Source organism: Geospiza fortis, unplaced genomic scaffold, assembly GCF_000277835.1.
Source record: "Geospiza fortis unplaced genomic scaffold, GeoFor_1.0 scaffold157, whole genome shotgun sequence".
Classification (NCBI taxonomy): Eukaryota; Metazoa; Chordata; class Aves; order Passeriformes; family Thraupidae; genus Geospiza; species Geospiza fortis.
Window position 1 is genome coordinate 8,468,459 of NW_005054314.1, and position 21,831 is coordinate 8,490,289.

Here is a 21,831-nt window from a genome sequence, read left to right on the forward strand (position 1 = left end):
TGTGGGCCACATCAGCAGCTGGTGTAAATGGAGAGGCAGCCGGTTGACACATTATGGATCTTGGGCCTCAGTTTCCTCTTTGTTATGCATTTTCTCCCCAGCTGAAACTGTGTAATGCATTTCTCCATCTCTTTAAGGTGGGACCATCTCACTACGCTTGTCCTTCTTAAAATCCATCAAGGACAGCTCACTCCATTTCCTGATTTTATGAGGAAACAGGCCAAGTGATGATGGCAACTGGGAGGAGCCATCCAGTTAGAGTGAAAACTCCTGTTTTATGCAATTATGAAAAAAAAAAAAAGAAGGGAACACATCTGATGCACTGGAAGCTGTGTGTTCCCTTTCCTACACCCCTTCCTCAGGCTGGCACCGACCACCCTGCACAGACCTGATGGCATCAGCGAGTGTCACTGCCAGGACAGCACTGCCCCTCTGTGATTCTCAGCCCATGTGAGACAGCCCAGAGAGAACTGCCTCACTACAGGCTCAGGAGGCCTCTTCTGGCCCTTCTCACAGGGACTTCCCCCTCTTTTGGCTATGCCCAACTGCAGAGCCTGCTCTGAGTCCTGGTCACACAGCAGAAATGTCACCGTGGGCCCTGAAGAGCCTGCTCCAGGAAGGCAGGTGGGCCCTTCCAGCTTTTCATCCTTTTCATCCCCGTGGGGTGGGAATGAGCAGTGCCTCAGTGGGAGGGTGTCCTGGAGTGATCCGTGAGGAATGCTTCAGAGATGCTCTGCGGGGAGCTGGGGGAGGCTTGCAGCAGCTCCATCCTCGTCAGTGCCACCATCAGATGTCTGGGCAGCCCCAAAACGTTTCAGCCAAGCCCAGCTACTGTGGGAGAGCTGCACTGCTGTCCTTGTCCACACTATTTCCCCCTGACCTTTCCGAGCTTCTAGCACCCCACAAAGTCTGTTCTGGTGCAAGTGGTGCACAAGTCATAAGATATATTTCATTTCCTTTGCAGTCTTAATAACTATGCAGAAAACTCCATTTGCCATCGCTTGCCTTGAAATTTTGGAGTAGGATTGGATGGAAAAATGAAATGCATTAAGGTTTTGGTTTTTTTTTTTTGACAAAATCCCTAATGCTTGAGATGGGAATAGGATGTTTTTTGGGTAATTTTACAAGGAGTACAATGCTGGTGGTGTTGGAGAGAGGGCTGTCTGGGGAAGGGTAGATTCTCTAAAAAGATATGTTAGAAGGCTAAAAAAAAAAGCTGTTTGGTTCTTCTCAGAAGAGATGAGAGAGCAGGGAGAGGGAATCACCAGGTCGGGGTGCTCAGACTGACAGCTGACTACAACAGGAGAGATGCTGTTCTCTATGCCCCTCGAGAAGCCCCTCTCGCTGGTGCCCTGCCCGTTCCAGCTGAGGACAAAGGAGGGCTAGAGATAGAGATAGGCAATCCAGTAGACGATGTTGAAGAGCAGGAAGGCGGTGGGGAAGAAGACGCGGGAGTAGGAGTCCAGGCGGGATATGTGGATGCGGACCCGCCCCTCCCGCCACATCCCCGTCTGACAGTCCTCGATGCAGCAGAAGAACCTCTCACACTCCTTCCCCTCCAGGCACGGGGAGCCGGGCTCGTCATCCTCATCCTCCTCTATCTCCGGGGGCCAGTGCATGATGTGGTTGATGTTGATGGCGGTGAAGGTTGGCATCACCTGTGCGCCCGCAGGTGGCTGTGAGGGGGACAGGCAGGCGGGTTAAAGGGGAGGAAAAGGCAGCAAAATGTGTCCTGGACACCAACCCCCGCCCAGCTGGCAACAGATCAGATCACCATGGGTGCAGTTCAGCGGAGGGGGATGACTGATCATCCCCAGTCTCTGCACCTGGCTGTGAATCACCACGTTTGGGGAGCTGGCAGCTCCCTGCATGACTGTGAGTGTTCTCCCTGGCACCCCAGGGCACGGCCCTACTCAGCAAAGGTCTGACTGCACTGATTGCCCATCTGTGCCAGTAATAGTGCAGGAACACGACCTGTTCGATCTGTTCTGGCCTCTTCCCTCATTCCCCTGAGCTCAGCTGTCTCTGGAGACGCAGCACACAGGCCAGATGTGTCTGCTGGTTGCTGCCTGTTACTGGAGAAAAGCTGTGTATGATTCCTCCTGCCCCGTCAGGAGCCTCATGGAGGAGCTCTGTCCACCCTGGGATATGAGGGTGATGGGATATCAGTGATATGGGGGATGTGCTGGGAAATGAGCTGGCCCAGAAGAGATACGTCTGTTTTTGTTCCAGTTCTGCCCCAGGTCAGAGGCCTCTTTCAGTTCATGTGCCAGAAATACCTGCCATGAGCTAGGGCAGATCTCACGAAAGAGGATGAGGATGAAGAGAATGATGATCACCATGGGCTCACTATCCTCACACTCAGGAGAAGACACAAAGAAAAGTCAGTTTCTGCATCTCTGTGACCGGAGATACCTCTGTAATCCAGAGACCAAACTGATACAGGTGTCTTAGAGTGTCATTTACATTCAGTCATGTGAGTCATTCTAAACTGTTCTGATGAGCTCTCCAGCAATTCTGAAGAGGGCACAGCATACCTGGCTCTGACAGGAGCTTCCTTGTTTTAAGGGAGCCTCAGCTGCTTTTTCTGGTTGTGTCTCACTCTCAGACCCACTGGGTGAACTCAGTATGGGTCAGGCCCTAAACCACATCAGCGGTTTCCAGTGCAGGCTCAGGAAGGGTATTTTTAAATAGCTTGGGGTTGTAGCAGCACCCACCCCTGCTGGCCCCTCTGACCTACCAGCCTGGCTTTCCTGTGGCTGTGCTCCAGGGGTTTCTTGTTTCCCACCAGGTAGTTGAGCGTGGCGTACTCCATGAGAGCGGCGAAGACGAAGATGAAGCACACGGAGACAAAGAGGTCCATGGCAGTGATGTAGGAAACACGGGGCAGGTGCTTGCGGGAGATGGTGCTCAGGGTGGTCATGGTGAGCACAGTCGTGATACCTGAGAGAGAAAACAGCTGGCTGAGTACTGACAAGGAGTACAGCTGTCTTCTACAGGCATCCACCCCTCAAAACAGCCCCATTTTCCCTCTGCTCTGGTTGCCTGGTCCCATTTTGGCTCTGCTCAGCCAGACTCTGGTCTTGAGGAACCCTCTGACAATGCTCTATGAAAAAGAATGATGTTCAAAACTCAGGTATCACACAGACCATCAGTGTGGACTGGTAAATGAGTGGGAAAATCAGACTCTGCACGAGGCTGGGTTGGTCAGGCAGGGCTTGCCCTCACCTCCTGTCCTCCATGTGCCTCAGCACAGCTTCTAGAAGGATCCACAATCTTCCCAGGCCCAGAGGGGAGGCTGACAGGTCTGTAGATCCTGGGGTCCTCCTTTCCACCCTTTGAAAAAATGGGTGCAATATTTCCCCTTTTCTGGTTACTACCATGACTTTTCAAGTGTCACAGAGAGTGGCTTGGAAACCACATCAGCTATGCACTGGGATGTATCTTGTCAGGTCCCATAGATTTATGGATGTTCAGGTTCTTCAGGTGGTCTCAAAGCTGATTTTCTCTTGCAGTGAGAGGGACTTTGCTGCTCCAGTCCCTCTCTTGCAGTCCACCCACTGTGGAATGTGGGGAGAGAGGCTGCCAGTGGAGACTGAAGCAAAAAAGTACCTCAGCCTCCTTCTCATCCATTTTTACCAGTTTGCCAGCTGTATTCAACTTGCTTTGACCTTCCTTTTCTGGCTGACAAACCTGGAGAAGCCTGTGTTAGTATCCTCTGCATCCCTAGCCCCATCCCTACACAACTGGCAGTGTCCCTGTACTCCTTCCAGGATACCTGGCCCTGCTTCCACTGCCTGTGTGTTTCCTTCTCACCCTTTAGTCTGACCAGAAGCTCTTGATACATCCATGCTGGTCTCTTGCCTTCCTTTCCTGATTTCTTACACCTGGGGATTGAGAGCCTTTGTGCTCTTTGGAAAATGTCCTGAAAAATCTGCCAGTGCTGTTCTGCTCCCTGCTCATCAGGCTGCCCTGCAGTAGATACCAACCACAGGGTTCCCTTTATTGCCTTGGTCTGATTCCATAAATTTCCAGTCTGCTCCTGGCTATTCTTCAGAGACAGCTCTTCACAATCTATCCATCCCTTGATGCAGAGGGCAAGTGTGTAGGAGGTGATAAGGAATTTCTTTTGACATGAGTGGGGCTTGGAATCGTTTTTGCAGGAGCAGCAGTGCTCACGTTTCTGCTTCCAGAGATGAAGTGTCAGGAGCCAACAAAGGATCAGCTACAGGAGCTGCTCTTGTGATCTCATCCACTGATTTTCAGGATGTGGGGAAGAAGCAGGAAGTCCACCTGTTCCACCTTCTCTAGCACCCACCTAAATCCACCTGCCACCATTTCCTGAGGGCACCTCAGTGGCTCTGGGGGAGAGCATGGCAAAAGATTTCCATGTTTTCCTGCTGTACTTGCAATAGCAGATGTGATGTGACTTCCCAAGTTTTTGCAGTGCCAGTGGAACTGGTCCAGTTTACATCTCCCTGATGCAGGCTGGCAGGCTCAAAATGTGCTGGGGATCATTTGTGTAAAGTACAACAGGGGCTGTGGAGAGAATGCATTATTCTTCATGGGCTGTAGTCCCTTCCCATGGAGAGGGGCCCCTCTCCTGGGGAAACCTGCCTTTGTTTGTGAGACAGTCACTAGAGCTGTGCACATTTTCCTCTTGCTGTTCACTGCTTTACCAGCCACAGACTACAGCACACCCTCACCTTCATTGGAAATGACACCCTCCTCCTCCTCCTCCCTCCAGGGGCACCAAATTAATTAATTTTGAGAGGGAGGTGGGGAGACATGGCCATCATGGATGGGCTCTGAATAGCTGATGGCCCCTCCTCTCCTCTCCATCCCCACAGAGACCTGCAGGCAGGGCTGGGAATGCTGCCTCCAATTAAAGGCAAAGTCAGCAGGGCTGATAGGAAGGACAGCACTGGGAATCACAGCTTGCTGCAAAATGCAGATACAGCCAAAACCTACTGAAAACTGCAAAGATGTCCCCAGCACCCATCAGAGCAGCATTCAATCAACAGAAGCGTTTCTCCTGCCTCAAGGAGCCACTGCAGTTTGCTGAGAAAATCTCAACAATAGGCAGAGCTGTTGTCACTCCCTGGGTCCTGTGGGGTGACTGACAGAAAGAGGTTTTACCTACAGGGCTCCCAGCTCCTGCCAGAGCCTGGGGCCCTGTGGATGCAGCCAAGCAACTTTGCCCATTAACCCTACAACCTTCCTGTCAGCAGCCCTGCACAGAAGCCCTGAGAAGTTGTGAGGAAATGTGGAAAATGTGCATGACAGGAGCCCTTTGGGCAGCACTGCAATGTCACAGCTCAGCCCCTTTCTCCCCCTTTTGGTGCATGAGAATATCCCATTGTCAGCTTGGAAAAGTGTTGCAATGCATTTGCAAGGGTTAGGCCATAGTGTGCACCAGCTCACCTACTTCTAAGTTTGTCATCAAAACCTCAAGAATTCATCAAGACTATTAGAACAAAAATTGTGCTAAATTAAGAAAGAAGAGGCTGAGAAACCAAATACCAAGACCACAAGAACTAGATAACAGAAGACTATAAAACACCTAGACTGTAACCAATCATATACTCCAAGAAACACAAACAGAAAGTGAGAGAACAAGACAAAAGCACCAATCAAAAAGTGTGCACTTAGTAGTTTATAAAATCTATAAATATATGTATGATGTAGACAATAAACAGCTTCTACTTAGTAATATTAATTGTTCAAAAGTCCTAGATTTCCCACAAAAAAGGCTGTGCTTGGGTTTCAGATGAAACCATACGAGTGAGGTGCTCTCCTGAGATAATCACACAGCCCATGCCAGTACAGCTGGAGATTTGGTTGAGCTATGGAATGTCACACACAGGAAGCTGAAGGGGTGGAGTATTCTCTGGTAAGCTCAAAAATGTCAGAAAATGGCAAGTGCTTCAGGAGATTTTGTAGTCCAACACTGCCAGTCTCCTTGCCTGGCAGGGTTTGACAAGCTTCAGACATGCATCATCCTGTCTCTTACCCAGAGATGTCCTGGCTGGTGTAGAGTCTCTCTTGATCCAGAAGGAAACCCAGGAAAGAACAACAGTCAGGATGCAGGGAATGTAGGTCTGAATGGCAAAGTAACCCATACGTCTGCTTAGGTCAAAAGAAACTGTCATCACCATGTACTCCCCTAGGAAAAAGCAACAGACATTGGCATCACAACATGAGGCTTCCTGGAGCAGAAAAATCAGCAAAGTTTCAGAATCTGGAGTTTCTGGTGAGGCTTTTTTATTGCTTCAAGTGCCTGTCCATCTGGTTTTGTAGCTGCCCAGACTGTTAACTTCACGTGGCTGGCTGAGCAGGTTGGGTGACTCTCTGGTTTTGTTGCTAGTGGATTCTGTGGCTACATGGCTGGCTCTGTAGCTGCCTTTGTGACTAACTGAGGAGCTGACTTTGTGGTTGCCCAGCTGGCTGTTTGCCTGGCTGTCCATATGGCCACCAAGCTGCATTCATAGTGGCCTGGCTAAGGACAGTGAAAAGCACACAGTCTGGGAAAGTTTCAGGGAAGGAACTGCAGGGAGCAATTATCTTCAGCTGATTGCTGCAAGGGTTTCTTTTCTGTAGAAGCTCTTTGGCTGTAACAGGCTGCATGGGCTGGCTTGCTAACGAACTACCTGAGCTGTGACAAAGGAGGTGTCCTTCAATCACTTCCACTGAGAGCCTGCTCCTGCCTCTGGAAAAGGCATGTGGTGCTGTACATCCTAATTGCTCATTTGGCAATTTACAGTGGTGGCTCTTCCTTTTTTCAGAGGCTCACAGTGAGTATTGGAAAAAAAAGTCACCTGACAGCTCTGGGGTTAAGATGTAGCTTGCAAGCAATTACCAAAAAAAAAAGAGAATTACAAACATCAGAGGGCCACTGGTGCATTCAAGACACTTTCACTTCTTGTCCCAGTCTGTGCTGCCTTTCTACCCTGGCTGCCACTGCTGAGAGCAGCAGCTTCCTGCAGAGTGGGAGAAGCTCCTGGCTGTTCCAGAGGGCTGAAAAGTATGAGCTCAGCCCACCTTCAGCAATCCAGAGGCTTCCCTCAGTTGGCTGTGGGAAGGAAAGGGGATGTGAGCTATTATGAGGAGGAGGAGGAGGAGGAGCTGAAGGGCTTCCATTATTTAGTTTCTTCACACATGCAGCCTTGTCCCTGTCTCTTAAAGCACAGTTCAGGTGTTCATCAGCCTGACAGGAGTTTACAGAAGGAAAGATTGAGGCCTGCAAGTTCTGGTTTCTCCAGCCCTGTTCTAATCATAAGCATCACCCAGAGATTACACAGCATGCACACACTGCAACAAGAGGGGATTTAAGCTCCCTCTCCTCTCCCTCCTGACCCTTCAGTTAGGGATAGCTTCATTCACATCAGCGTTGTCACCCCAGAGTTCACAGATGTCAGTGGTTCTGGTTTCTCCTCGCACCCTTCATCCCTATCACTTCTGCTCCCTCAAGCCAAGCTCCATCTTTTAATTTTTAGCTTTTTTCTCTGACCGTGCTGTTGTAACCTCCCTTCCCCACTGCTTTGCCTCCCACCAAAGCACACCACAGTGGTGCTCCTGTGGGCTGCCTCCCCTTGCCTCACCTGCCCCAGTCCTGAGGACTTCTGAGGTGTTCCTCAGCCCCGTGAAGTCGAACTGGTAGAGCCTCCAGGTGCGCTGGTCAGACACCTCGATGGAGTAGCGTCTCCAGCGATAGACGATCTCCTCCCGAGGGTATCCATCTGGGAAAAGCCATCAGAGCAACACAATGCCATCTACCCTCACCCTGGGCACCCCCCTGACTGCCAGAGCTGCCCTGCAAAGAGCAGCCCTGCAAAGAGCAGGTGTTTCTGGTGCCTTTTGTTTAAATCCCCTGAGGCATTCCCACATGGAATGGGAGTAGGGGCTGAACCTCCCCTCTGGGCTGCTTCAGATCCTGGGGATGGAGAAGGCACTGCCAGAAACAAGGCACTGCCAGAAACACAGCCTTTCTAAGGACTGCACTGCTGGGAATAAGATGTGGGTTGGTCCAAGAGGACTCTGCTGGTTGGGGAAGAACTCGATTGGGGGTGGCAGAGCAATGGAACAGTGTGCCCAGGGAGATTGTGGAGTCTCCCTCCCATGATTCTGGAGTCAAAACTCCGGATTCAAACCCCACCTGGCTGCATTCCTGTGTAACCTGCTCTAGGTGATGCTGCCTGCCAGTGGGGCTGTTCTAGAAGACCTCCAAAGGCCCCTTCCAGCCCCAACTTCTCTATGATTCTGTGACTCCACCAGCCTGAAATCTTAAAGGGTTTGATCTCCCTGGGGCAGCTGGCACCTCATGGGTGCCATCCCAGCCATGAGTACACCAGGAGTACAAAGCTGCCAGCATGGCTCTGGCTGCTCTGTGTGCTCCCTGTACCTCTTGCCCTGGCAGCTGATCTATGGAAAAGAAGGGATGCACTCTCCATGGAGAAGAAACCCTGGCCCTGCAGGCTGCAGCACAGCTTCTCCTGCCTCTGGCTTTCTTGTTAAAGAAACAAGCCTGCAATGAAGCTGGGACCTGAGAGAAAGTCCCTGTGAGGAGGATGGAGTAAGAGCTTGGCAGCTAACTAACAGTGTGTTTCTAATTATCAAGCATGTACGGCATGCAGCACTAATTAGCAAAGATGAGGGGTGGTGGGAGATGAAGGGATGAGATCTCCTCAGCATGCTGCCTCCTTCTGAAGCACCTCAGAGCTCTGAGCTGCATCTCTTCAGTGGCAGGGGAAGCAGGAGAACCCGAGCTCAGATGATTAAATCACATTTCCCACCCACGCACGAGGACAGGGATCTCTTGGTGCAGAAAGGCTTCCTGCAAAATTACCAGAGGAGATGTGATAACATCAGAAGCCTTCTCTGCTGAAGAGTCTGGATGAGTAGTGCCTGGGAGGAGAGGCCTGAGTAACCCTCCTTTGGAGCAGAATGTTTTCAGACCTCACTCAGAGAGTGCGAGAAGATGCAAGGCAGGACGGGTGCCATTTGTCCACCAAAATACATCCATGTTCTGTCTGGAGTGACCAGAAAGTCAGTGAAATAATCTCCTCCAACCATCCACCCAAATTAAGGAGAAACTCAGAGATGTTGTGAATCTGTTCCTGATGACCTCTGCTAGCCCAGGAGTGGGAGATGCTTCAGGCCATGAAGGGTAATGGCTCAGGAAGGGTGCCATAGGAATTAGGCGAAAAAATGTAGCTTTATAAAAGGGAGGGTGGCTTCCCCAGAGAAGTATTACTCCACTGAGGTTCCTCTGCTCGCCTTCTAAAGCTATCTTTGAAATATGTATACTCACAACTGGAAAAAACCAAAGGGCAGGAGTGAGTGTCCATTGGGAAATTCTGCAGCTGGAGCAGACATTCAGCCTCAATTGTCAGCCTGAGACAGGGGGAGAGAGAGAAAGAGATTTTGAGCTGGTGAAGATGGTTTGATTCCAGCACCTAAATGTGACAGAGGCATTCTCACTTCCTCGAGAACTAATTTGCTGAAGATCAGTCTGTTTGCAGGAACATTCCAAACCAAAAATACATGTTTGGATATTTTCAAGGTGAGGAAAACCATGCAAATTTCACCTTCAAAAAGCCCTTCTGTATAGTCAACTTTTCAGATCCATTTATGAAAGTGGAAAGTTATGGGAACAAAGAGCCAAATGTTTATTAACAGAATAGAACAGCTGGACTGACTAAGTCAACATTTTAAAGGATTTTAGTTTAGGGAACCACTTGACCATCTCTTTGTCATCAGACCAGAGCCTGCTGGATGTACCTGAGAGTGTAGAGCACTTTTCCATCATTCCAGATGCGCAGGAGCTGATTGGGAGTGGTTATCCAGTGGGAATCAGCCCGTTTGGAGTTCCTGAAGAAGGTGTCAGGGATCCAGATGCGGCTCACCATGTTGGTGTTCAGGGTCAGAGCCTTCAGCGTGCTGTTGAACCGCAGGCGCCGGTCGTACCACGTCTGGGCAAAGAAGATGTCAATGGTGTATTCCTGGGAAGGACAGGGAAGAATGGGATGTTCTGAGAGGGATTCAGGCCAAGCAGAGCCTGCTCCTCTGGTCTGCAGGCAGAACATTTCTGTTCTCAGTCTGGGAGCAGGTGTTGGTGGCCTCTGCCACCTTTCCAGGCTCACCAGTAGCTCCCGGCCAGGACATCCATGGTGCAGCCCCACATTTCTCTTCACAGAGAAAAGCAAGGCACAATTCTTCCCAAGAATATTTCTGGGTTTCACATTCTCTGAACCTCAGAGAAAGAAAAAACAATTCTTATCTCATTTGCTGTGCCTGTGTTGTGCCAAAGTAGAATGCAATATGGAGATTGTTTACCCAGAGTGATGGAGTTTTGTTTCCTTGGCCTGTCAGGGCCAGGTGTGTGTGTGTGTGTTGGGACTGTCACTGACAGTCACCAGATTCTGGGCAGTTGTGTGCAGGGTTGAGTGCTTGGCAGATTCAGTTTTAGATGTATAGAATAATATAGTATAATGAAGTAATTAATTAGCCCTCACAGCATTGCTACACCATGGTACACTCAGGAAGAGCCAAAGACTCTGTGTTCACTGCTGGGCTGGGCCTGGCCCTTGCCTGGAAAAGCAGGACCATACAAACAAGACCTTGGGCTTCCTCTTGGCAGACAACTCAATACTTATTTTAAGCGTGAAGGGGCACGTGGACGTTGGCTGAATCCAGCCTTAAGTTCAGCTCCCCCTTTCAATCACAGGCAGGGAAAGCTGCTCCCCAGCTGAGCAGGGAAGGCAAGCAGACAGCTCTTTTTGTTATTTACTGGGGTACAGCCCAGCCCTGTTCCACACACCTCATTTGTACAGAGAGCAACAGTAGTGCTGTGCATAAATCTAGTGACAATCCACCCCTTGCTACAGGATTTACACTGCAAAGGGTTCATCTGAAAACTCAGAGCACTCTGGGTCCTTGGGTGGATACCCCTTGCTGGAGATTAGAAAAGAAAGCCGGGCCTGCATGGTCCCAGCTCAGGGTGAAAACAATTTAAAAATCCTGAGTCTTTCACTGACAGAAAAGAGATTTTCCACTATAATAAGGACCTCCAGTTTTGGTAAGAGAGTGTGTCCTAGCTTTGGATAACTGGCAGATCTGAGAGGCAGCTCCTGCCTGGGTTGGACTGGCAGTAGCCCACACCATTAGCCCACCACTCTGCTGCTCGCTGCTGCAGCTCAGTTTGCTCCTTAAACTCTTTTTCAGCCTGCCTGAGAAGGTGCTAATTAATGCCATGCAGGAACAAGTCTGGCACTCAGCAGCTGTCTGAAGCAGACCCAGATCCAGTCCCACCAGTGCATGCTGCAGTCAGTCACCAGCTCCTGGGAGCTCCTGACGTGACTTTTGGTCCCTGTCACTGCTGTTGAACCCGCACGACCCCCACTGCCTCCCTCTCCTTTGTGTGCAGAGATGAAGAAAGTCTGACTTTGCCATCCCTCCCTCTCACTCTCCTCCTCCCTCTATTGATTTCTCTCGGTGGAATTTTTATGACTGCAGCACATCCTCCCCTGGCTGCCCGTTCAGAGGCGGCTCCTCCAGCCGCGCTGCTGGAATGGCTGCAGCACTCCCTGGGACAGCGTGTCCTGCGGGGCACAGCACGGGCCCTGCTCCATCCTCCTCCCCTGGCAGCCAGCACAGACGAGTGATGGGTCCCTGCCATGTCCCTTGCACAGGAATGAGGTGCTGAGGGAAGAGATTTTGCCATCCCCGAGTCGCTCTCCGGGCTGATGGTTCACCCTGGTTAGACACGGGAATGAGCAAAGGGGACAGGGACAGGGTCCCAAAGGATGTCCAAGGAGGGAGAATGGGGACAGGTGCAGCACGTTCAGAGGGTGGCTTTGCCTCCACAGTTCATTCAAAGCAGATCCAGAGTTAAGGGCAGCAGCAGCTCTCACAGCCAGGTGCACAGCAGGGTCACTGCCCAGAGCCAGGGGCTGGGGGAGCCCATCCCAGCACCTGAATGTGCTGGATCATACAGGAAATGCCCATCCCACCACCTGAATCTGCTGGATCTTATAGGAAATACAGGGCAGCCCCAGCAAAGGGAGGAATGATGCATCTGACTCCATGGATATCAGAAGGCTAATTAGTTACTGTATTATACTGTATTATTCTATACTATATTACACTGAATCTGCACAAGCACCCAAATGCACTGAACTGCCCAGAATCTTGTGACTGTCTGCTGACCCACAGTCTGCACACACATCTGGCCCTGACAGGCCAAGGAAACAAAACTCCATCACTCTGGGTAAACAATCTCCATATTGCATTCTGCTTTGGCACAAACAGGAGCAGCAAATGAGATAAGGATTGTTTTTGCTTTCTCTGAGGTTCCTCACTGTGATTCCCAGAAAATCCTTGGGAAGTTGTGCCTTGCTTTTCTCTGTGAAATGTGGCCACAGGATCACACCAGGTACTGCTGGGATATAGGGTGATGGAGACATGTAAAAATGTGAAATAAAAGTAGCATTGGCGCAGCATTGGGGCCAAAATAGCACAATATTTGACATATTCTCCCCCATCACTGCACGCCCTGTTTGAGTTCATGTGAGTTTACATAGCTCCTCCTAAGTAATATCTCTGCTGTAGGAGAAAGCAACCAAAACTGCAGTGATAAATTAATGTTTGATGTCACTATCAGTGTTTAACTCCCAACTGGAGGCACTGGTGACATCTCACTTCTGGGCTGGCTGCTCAGTTGTGTCCTGCCTTAAAGTTCAGCACTCAAGTCTGGGATAATCCATGCTAACACTCTGCAAGAGTGGAGGGTCAGCTATCCCAGGGGCTTAGCATTTGTTGTCAAGCCCAGATTTTCAGGAGGGATCAGCATTAAAGAGCTCCTCCTGTGCCATTCGTAGCCAGCCTTTGCAAAAGGTGTGGCGCACAAGTCATTCAGCTCTTGTAAAGGATCTGAGCTGTTATTGTCACTGTCCTGTGGTTTGATCTCATTTCAGGGGCTATTATTAGCACAGCTACTCACGAGGCAGAACTTAGGAGCTGAGCTGGCTCCCTTGCCTCCCTGTAGGGAGCCCATTGGGAGTTTTTGGCATTTACAAATGTATTTTCTCTCAGAATTATCTGAGGCAAGATTTATACAAAAGTGCTGTGGCCTTTGGGAGGACTTTCACCCTTCCAACTTCCTCCCCCATGCTGCTGGGTGAGTGAGCAGCTGTGTGGCCCCACTGGGGCTAAACCACAACAGCTCCTGAAGAATTCAGCACCCATTCCCACCAGGAACCCCCAGTGATGCTGAGGAGCCTTGCATGGCTGGGGTTCTGCACTGATCAGCTGTGGGATGGTGCTCAGACCCCTCTCTGTTATTGAGATCCCACTTAGCTGCAGGCATCTGCCAAGGTGATTAAAACAGGAGGTGCTTCACCATGGGGTTCCTACAGCTTTTAGGGACTGCTGGAGGGGGATCTCAACATGAAGCAGTCCAGGTTGTGTTATGGAAATACCTCTTAATAAGATATTAAGAATAAACTCTTCCTGACCTTGGGAGAGTCCACTGATCAAAGCTGAGTAGCTGGAGTTTGACAGGATGAACTCAACCCCTACAAGTCAGGGCACTGTTTCTCCATCTCCTGCACCCCTGTAGCTTTTTTCTGCCCCTGACACTCAGCCATCAGAAAGAGACTTCTCAATGCCTCGATTTCCCCATGTGGAAAAGGGTTATTGTAAAATACGCCCCCACCATTACTGCACCATCTGCTGTGCTGCACATGGAGGTTGTTAACTCCTCTGTGAAGGCACAGGCATTTTTAGTGGCTTTAACAGAAGGAGCTGACGAAGGAAGGAGGAATTGCTTTAACAGTTTGGCCACACCATTTGGATCACACACGTGGGGTAGCACACACATGTTGGCACGCATGCAATATTACATCAAATTTCAGTCATGGAATAACAAATCCAACTCCCCATGAGGCAAACCCAGAGGGCTGCCTGCCCTAAATGCTGTCACATGAGTTTATCCTGTGCTGAGGGATGCCCTGCAGCGTGTCCTCTGCTGGCTGAGTGTCCTTGCTGGCCCTGGGGCACTGCCATCACCTGGCACTGCTGCACACCCCTGATCAGCCCTGCTTTTCCTCATGTGGGCAGCACAGATGCTGGTGGAAACACAGTTCCTGAGAATGGCATGACCTGAAAACATTCAATGGAAAGAATGGTGCTCAGTAAAAGAACAATTGTGAGAAATAAAAGGATGGGGAACTGATGGGGGCATTTCATATTGGAAGAAAAAAATAACAACAAAAAGATTTTTATTGTGCTCTCAAAGCCTTTCAGTTTTCAAAAGCTACGACCTTGCTGTGTGAAAAGTAATTTCTAAGAAAACCCCAAACATTTTCAATCCAAAAGAAAAGAGACTTGTTCAGAAATCAGCCTGTCCCCAGCACAGAGGAGCTGGGAGCTGGTCTTGTTTGCTACCCTGAGGCCAGCTCCTTGGGTTGTCCCTGCTCCTTGGGTTCTCTCTGCTCCTTGGGTTGTCCCTGCTCCTTGGGTTCTCTCTGCTCCTGGGGTTATCTCTGCTGCTCTGCCCTCACAGATGGGGAATCAACCCACATTCCCAGGCAGACTTGGCTTTAGGAACTCTGCTCTGGACCAAGTTCCACCCTGGGTTCAGAGCAAATGTAATTTCGGGCTGCTGAGTTTCAGAACAACAGCTTAAACTCCCAGGGTTTGCATGACAAGATTTGAAGTGAACAGTGTGTGTTTTCAGGTTACCTTACACACCAAACAAACACAGCTGGGCTCTGCCAAAGCATCCTTTCCAAATGGCTTTTATCAAGTTTGTGTGCTCAGTTCAGCTGACCCCTCTCAAGAGTGCAATTAGTGGGAAGCAGAGGGGCTGGGACCCTGTGGTTCCTCTGGTTCCTCTGTTCCATTTATGAGCTGCTTTTTCTGAATTAAGAGCTCAGCTTTCTGGTAAATGCCAAAGAGAGGAACAAAGCCATGAGACAAACATGTCATAAATGGCCTCATGAATTAGGATAAAATGAACTTTTAAATGTGGTTTTTGCAACTTCACTTGTATTCAACAGCAACAAGAAAAGCTCTGAACAGAGGGATCAGAGACCTGGAAACACCTTCCTCAATTTCCCTCTGCTGGAGAGATAGTTTAGTCCCTTCCAACTCAGAATACTCTGTGAAAAACCCTAAATAACATTGGGGCTGAGAGATTAATCTCCTAGACAGTCACTTTCTAGCTTTCATTGTTCTGATATTTGTTTTTACTCACAGAGCTCCCTTCCCTCTTCACCTCCAAGCAAATCCCTCGCTGCAGTCCAATAAAACAGGGACAGCATTTCAGGTGCTCTGACGTGGGTGTGATGGCCATGCTGCCAATCACACAGCCAAGCAAAGCAAATGTCACAGGCATCTCAGGGATGCTGCCATTCAGGGAATTCTCAGAAGTTCTTTCTTGGAGAAGACCAAGAAATGGGGTGGTTTTCTTTTCAAGGGCTGGTAGGACACTCTGTGCTCACCATGTCCAGCCCTGCCCAGGTGAGCATTTTCCTCTCCAGGACACCCCACACACCCTCCCAGCCTGCAAACATCTCAGACAAATCTTGGTTTGCACCACACAGGAGTCTCCACATCCCAGGGAACACATTCTACGATATTAAAAAGTCTGGAGATGCCTTCAAGACTAAATAAACAACCCAAATAAGACAACTGTATTTTAGAATAATCTTGACATCTGAATGCACCCCTTGCTGTTCCCCCAGCTGGTGGGCAGGGATATGCTGCTGGGCATGACACGTGTGGGCAGCCAGCAGAGGGGACAGGCACCAACAGCACGTGCTGTGCCCAACACTGACCACTTCAGGGACTGCCTGGGCAGTGCCAGGTTCTCCCAGCTCTCCCATTAGCAGTGTGGGACATCTCACTTGTGGCCACCTCCATGGCCCTGCTCTGGGTGAGATCTGTCTCTGCAACACAACGACCAGAATAATACGAATATAAGTTTAATTCCACCTCCAAGGTTCTCTTCCCTCTAAATCAGACCCCAGAGAGATTTCTGGACATGGTGCTGGAGTGGCTGGGGGAGCTCTCAAGGACAGCAGGAGCAGAGCTGGGATGATCTGTGTTTTCAAGGTGACACACTGAACTTCCCATCTGTTTCACTTCTGCAGCAGCACCGGCAGTGCTGTCCTTGCCTGAATGTCTTTTGCCTCTGTCCAGGGAATCTCAGATGAAACAGAGTTCTTTTTTTAATACAAATGTGCTATTAAAAACCATCTCCATGTCCTGTGCTCGTGCCAGGAGCTGTCAAACAAGTCATGCTATAAATGCTGCTCTGTCAATTGCAAACTCCCCCAGGCACGGCTTGCTCACCCCTGGAGCTGGCAGATGGAAACTGGACAGGGCTTTCAAACCTGTGCTGCCTTCTGAGAGCCCCATCTGCCTGCTCCTCTGCTCCTCTGCTCCTTCCTGCTGCCGTGGATGTGCAGGTGGGCACATCTACAAGGCAGGTTTTACACTCCTGACAGCCAACCACCCCAAATGCTTTCTTCAGAGATGTTCCCCTCCTGCCCTGCAGTGATGTTATCTCCTCCCAGGCAGCCCCAGGGTGCCCATTCCTCCTTCCATGGGCTCTCCGTGTGAGCCCCAGGGGCACAAGAGCTGCACGTGTGTGTGTTTTAGCATCTGTTAACAGCCATCACCCAGAGGACTGAGGAAAGTCCTTGAGGCCAGACATGACATCAGCCAGACTCTGCTCTGCAGAAGCACAAGTCTGTCCTCACTGTCCCCGATGAGGTTATTACTGAAAAGGCAGAGATGTGGACACGGGATGCTCTATGCAGATGGGGCAGAATTGATTAAAGGGGAAGGTACTGAACACTGAAATATTACACAAAGCACCTCAGGGAAGGAGCCACCTCCTTTTAGCTTGATTTTTTTCCCTCCACTCTCAGGAGAGGACCTGCTCTAGGTGCAAAGTCACGTGGAAATTCTGATGCAAATAAAGATGCAGCCCAGTTTCCACAAAATACCTGGGCAGAGCAAAGGCAGCTTTGTCCAAAGTCTTGTCTTCATGCCACACCTCACTGCTAAATGCTTAACTGCTCCCCACAATGTTAAAGGAACTTTGTGCAGAAGAAGAAAGCAGGTGGGGAAAGAGAAGAGGTGAGGGCAGAGCAGCAGAGATAACATAGGATAATTGGAGGAGAATATTTTACACTTTGGGCAGGTGCTGTTGTTCATCTGTCCTTCTGGCTCATGGGGTGTTTGAGGAGACAAAAGGAAATTTCCTTGGGAAGGGCTGGAACACAAACCTTCTCACTGCATACATTTAACTCCCTGGGACTGCTCCCCCAGAACAGCTTGACAAGATTCAGATGAGAAGCTGGAATTTCTTTAATTGCATTTCCCATTCCCGTGCCACCCACTGTGACTAAAATGAAACCCTGGGATGGGCAGTGCAGAACTGCCCAGGATTGGGGAGCAGCTGCTGCAGCCCTGCTCTGTGAGAGCCACTCACTCCCTCCCAACAAACACTGAGCTCTGCCAAACCACCTCTGCTGGCAGCACCTTGAGAAGATCCAGCAGAGCCCAGACCTGGGCTGAGAAAGGTCCGTGCACCCCAGTCCCTGGGATGCCACCCATGCTATGGAAATGCCTGCACTGGCCAGGAGAAAAACCACCTGTATAAATCCCTGTCTGATTGTCACCCTCAAGGTAAAAAAAGGACATTCAAACCATCTGAGAAAGTTCTGGTTTCACAAAAGGGGAGCAGTTTGTGTGCTCTGCAGAGATCCTCACTCCTGACACCATTCTCTCCCAGCCACAGGTGAAGAAGGAGATGGGAACAGTGTACTCTTCACCATCAGTGCTCTGCTTCACCAACTCTTTCAAGGAAATCTGATTCATGCTGTCTCTCATGCCCCCTTGCTGTGCTTACCACCTCTCTCTTCCTGCCCTGCCAGCTCCTTGATATTCCTCCTCTCTGCCTCATTTTGTTCTTCCTTTTGCAGTTCTTTTCAAGCCACCACACAATCACAGCCCAGCCCTAATGAGATTTGAAGGGAGCACCAGGCTGTGGAGAGCAGCTGGGAGAAACTAATCAGGTTACAAAAAAAAGAACAATTTCTCTCTGCCTCCCCTGTCGGGCACTGGGAGGGCAGAGCAGCAGGAGTGCTGTTGCAGAAGGGTTACCAGGGCAGCTGATTCCCCTCTCCAGGCACAAATCCACACTTGAGGCCAAGTGGGGAGGCCATCTGGCAGTCAGGTCACCTGCCCTGGGCCAGCAGGACCTGCTGAGCTCTGCTGCTCCTGAGGGCTGCTCACTTCCCCTGGCACCTGGTGGGTGCAAACCACTCTCCTCAGAAATGAGGGATTGATATTCCCAGCCTTTTTTTCCTTCTCCCAACTGTTTTGTACAGCCTCTGCCAGCTGTAGATGCCTCCTTTGAGAGTCAGCCACTCGACCTTCCTCAGCTCCCCTCAATGACTTTAGAACATCTTTGGGAAGTGGTGATAAAGTCTCTGTTTTCTATACAGTGGTGTAAGAAATACTCAGGCAGATCTTGTATATCCCAGAATCACACAGAAAGGAACCAAACAATTTGGGATCTTTGGCTTAGTCCAAAGTTCCTGGGAGCTGGACAGCACATCTTTAACTGCTCCTTACCAAATTCCAGCGCCTGGACTTGGCTTTTGTGAGAGCAGAAATACTGAGGTACTTTCATCTTGCTGGTCCAGAGAGAGGAACCAGGGTCCTTTGTGCCTTCCCACAAGGTACAGAGTCTTGTGAGAGACTAAGGCTGCAATCCCTGGACATGCCAGGCCATGGAAGGAAATGGTTTGCCCTGAATGTTACAGGTCTCTCTGCCTTCAGCTTTTCTTTTCAAGAACCAAAGGAAGATCACCCAGTTATCAGCTTAACTTCACCCCTATGGCTGTGAGAGCAGAAATGCTGAGGTATGGCTGAACAACCAACCCAACTCCCTGAAGCTTTTCCCACTCCTCTCCCGTGCTGCTCTGCTTCCTCTCCTTGCCTTTACAACACTGCTGAGGTGGCTCTGGGTGGCTGTGGAGGAGAATGACAGACTAAAGGCCACAGTCTGCTGTGGGAGGCATCACAGGTGGCAAATTTGGAGGGAGAGAGAAGCTGATTGAGGGGAACTGTCAGAAACAAAGCTTCCAGCATTTGGAGAATCCCCACTGTGACCTCCCCTGTTCCCCAGCCACATGGAGACAAGGTGTTCCCCCACCCACACTCCCAAGTGTTTTGGTTCACACCTCCCACGGGCATCTGCCTTCAGGGGGGAGCCTTTACCAGCACCTGCAATTCCCCTGTTGAACAAAGCTGATCAGATGGCTGGAGCCATTCCTGGTCAGGGAACAAACGCACAAATTCCAGCTGCAGGTCAGGGAACGAACACGCAAGTCCTCACCGTGAGGTTCTCTGGATGTAGAGATGGGCACACAAGGCTTATGCCAGGGTCCCCAGCCATCATGCCCCTTTATTCCCCCCACCAGCAGGATCCCTCTGGGGCTATGAAAAGCTGGGGACTGGGAGTTGGTGGGGCAGTGCTGGTGTGAAATGGCTGCAGCGTCCACCTGCCCACCACTGACCACATCTCACCAAGCTGGAGCCACAGAGACACCAGGGCAGTTTGAAAAGATGGGAGGAGAAGCAAAGCCCCAGGAAGGCTCATGCTGGCTTCTCACTTCCAATTTGTACCACGGGCAATTAAACCCTTCCTGTGGATGGAGATGGGATGCAATAATCAGAATATTCTGCTTTTAGCAGCGAGGCATGAAGAGGTCCTTGAAGCATATTGATTATGGTCACCCACAACCACTGAATTCTGAGAAATGGTCTCCATTTTGTGACACATTTATAGCAGGCAGATTTCACAGCAGCCTTTTAAGGGAAATGGTAGGATGGCTTCATCTGGGAATGCATGGAAATAAATAGAACTGATTTCTACTGGAAAAAAAAAAGGTGTTTTGCTCAAAATAAATTAAAATTGTCAAACCCTAAAATGAATTACCTCAACCTTATCATTTCATTCAAAAACTTCTTTTTTCTTCAGCAAGCTAAGAAAATATTTCGTTTTACCCTTATCTAGTTGATGCACTTCACTTTGACGTTTATTTCCAAATACTCATTTTCTTGCTTTACTTATGCAGGACAGAATTTATCACCATATGAAGAGCAAATCAAAACAATCTGATGAAACCAAATGTAAATGTTTTGATTGTCCCTGAACCCTGAACATTTCTCCTTGGAAATGCTGAAGAATTCTGGCTATTTGTCCCAAGTGGGAGGGGAGAATGAGCCTATCTCTCCTATGATGCTGCTGTTTGCCCTCGACCAGAAACCTTGGCCTCAAACCCTGGCCTCTGACCAGCTCTTGGGCTTGATTCTCACACACCTGAAATGCCCCATCCTCTCCTGCAGAGACATCTAAGGCCTTCCGTTCAAATAAATCAACTCTGCCTAAAAATCATTCAGCCCAGCGAGTGACAGCTATTGGTACAGCTCACAGTCCATATATCTGTCAAATTTGACACAGCAGAGCTCTCCCTTTGACTTGGAAGAATCAATTTAATGAGGGTCAGAGCACAGATCAGTAGCTGGATCACACAGAGCCTCCTGCCCTGTCCATGAGCACAGCCTGGGCATCTGCAGGGCAGCTCCTCTGGGTGGCTGAGGGTGGAACCAGTGCTTTGCATGCCCTGCAGGGCTGTGGGCACAGCTGTGTGCCCACCCTGCACCAATGCAGCCTCTGCATCACCTTTGGGGTGGAACCAGTGCTTTGCATGCCCTGCAGGGCTGTGGGCACAGCTGTGTGCCCACCCTGCAGCGATGCAGCCTCTCCATCACAGCAGAACCTCTTTTAATGGCCTGCCAAGCTGAGAGCCAGCAGCCAGGGCGGCCAGGGCAGGGACATCTCTCCAGCCTGGGCCAGACCCCAGCAAGGACACTCCCCTGGTCACTGAAAAGTGGCCCTGTGGCCCTTCACCAAGCAGAAAGCCCCACTGCTGGCAGAAACATCTGGAAAGGGGTCTGGGTGCAGCTGCTGTGACCCCAGACTGTAGGAAAGGTTTCCTGTGGGTAAGGGTGAGGAGACTTTTCAGCCTTTGCTTTCCTTCTTCACCTCTGAATCTGTTACATCACTACTGGAGAATGTTCAGTTTCCCCTGAGTGTTAAAGAGACCATCTTTCTGGCATTCAGTCTGGTGAGCTTCCCCTGTACAGTCTGCAGCTTCTCTAGAATGAGGGCTGAGATTTCTGGAGGGGCTGATGAGACCCCTGACCCAGGAGTAGAGCCAGGCATGGGAAATCCTGAGTGGTGTAGGAAATGGGAGGAGATGGGCCAAATCCTGCAGGAATTCTCTGACCCCACAGCCATTATGCTCTCAGGTCAGGCACAGCGAGCACAGCAGCTCCTTGGGTGCCACCGGTGCATCCTTCCCAGGCTGCCTGCACAGGTTCAGGGCCAGCAAATCCCTTCTGCATTCAGCCCAGCTGAAGAAATGCGAGTTTTCTCCAGAGGCTGGCACGGAATGAATGAGGGATTGAGTCATTGCTGCCAGCAGAAGGGCGGAAATGGGATCCGTGAAGGAATTTACAAGAGCCGATTACTTCATTATGGATGTTGATTTATCCCGCGCTGCCCCAGGGCCAGAGGCTGCCCCGGCTGTGGCTGCGGGAGGCACCTGTGTGCCAGCACTGATGCTGCAGTTTAAGAAACCTTTAAGTACAGCCACATTCCCCATTTAGCACCAGGCTGCGAGCACAGATGTTAATTAACTTTAGGGCTTTTTTCTCCAGAAATGTCTCCGAGGAAAAGCTCTT

At 50.2% G+C, this 21,831-nt stretch overlaps 1 protein-coding gene across 1 annotated transcript in view; it reads right to left on the reverse strand.

Moving 5' to 3' along the window:
* Positions 1-354: 354 nt before the first annotated feature.
* Positions 355-21,831, reverse strand: part of LOC102033200 (gamma-aminobutyric acid receptor subunit gamma-4) — a 78,676-nt gene continuing 57,199 nt past the window's right edge. Inside the window, exons 5-10 of the mRNA XM_031056123.1 lie at positions 9,781-10,001; positions 9,311-9,393; positions 7,602-7,739; positions 6,014-6,166; positions 2,741-2,943; positions 355-1,676 (exon numbers count right to left, since the gene is read on the reverse strand). Coding sequence (XP_030911983.1) covers positions 1,383-1,676; positions 2,741-2,943; positions 6,014-6,166; positions 7,602-7,739; positions 9,311-9,393; positions 9,781-10,001 — 1,092 coding nt within the window. The 3' untranslated portion in view covers positions 355-1,382. The remainder of the gene's footprint in view (positions 1,677-2,740; positions 2,944-6,013; positions 6,167-7,601; positions 7,740-9,310; positions 9,394-9,780; positions 10,002-21,831) is intronic.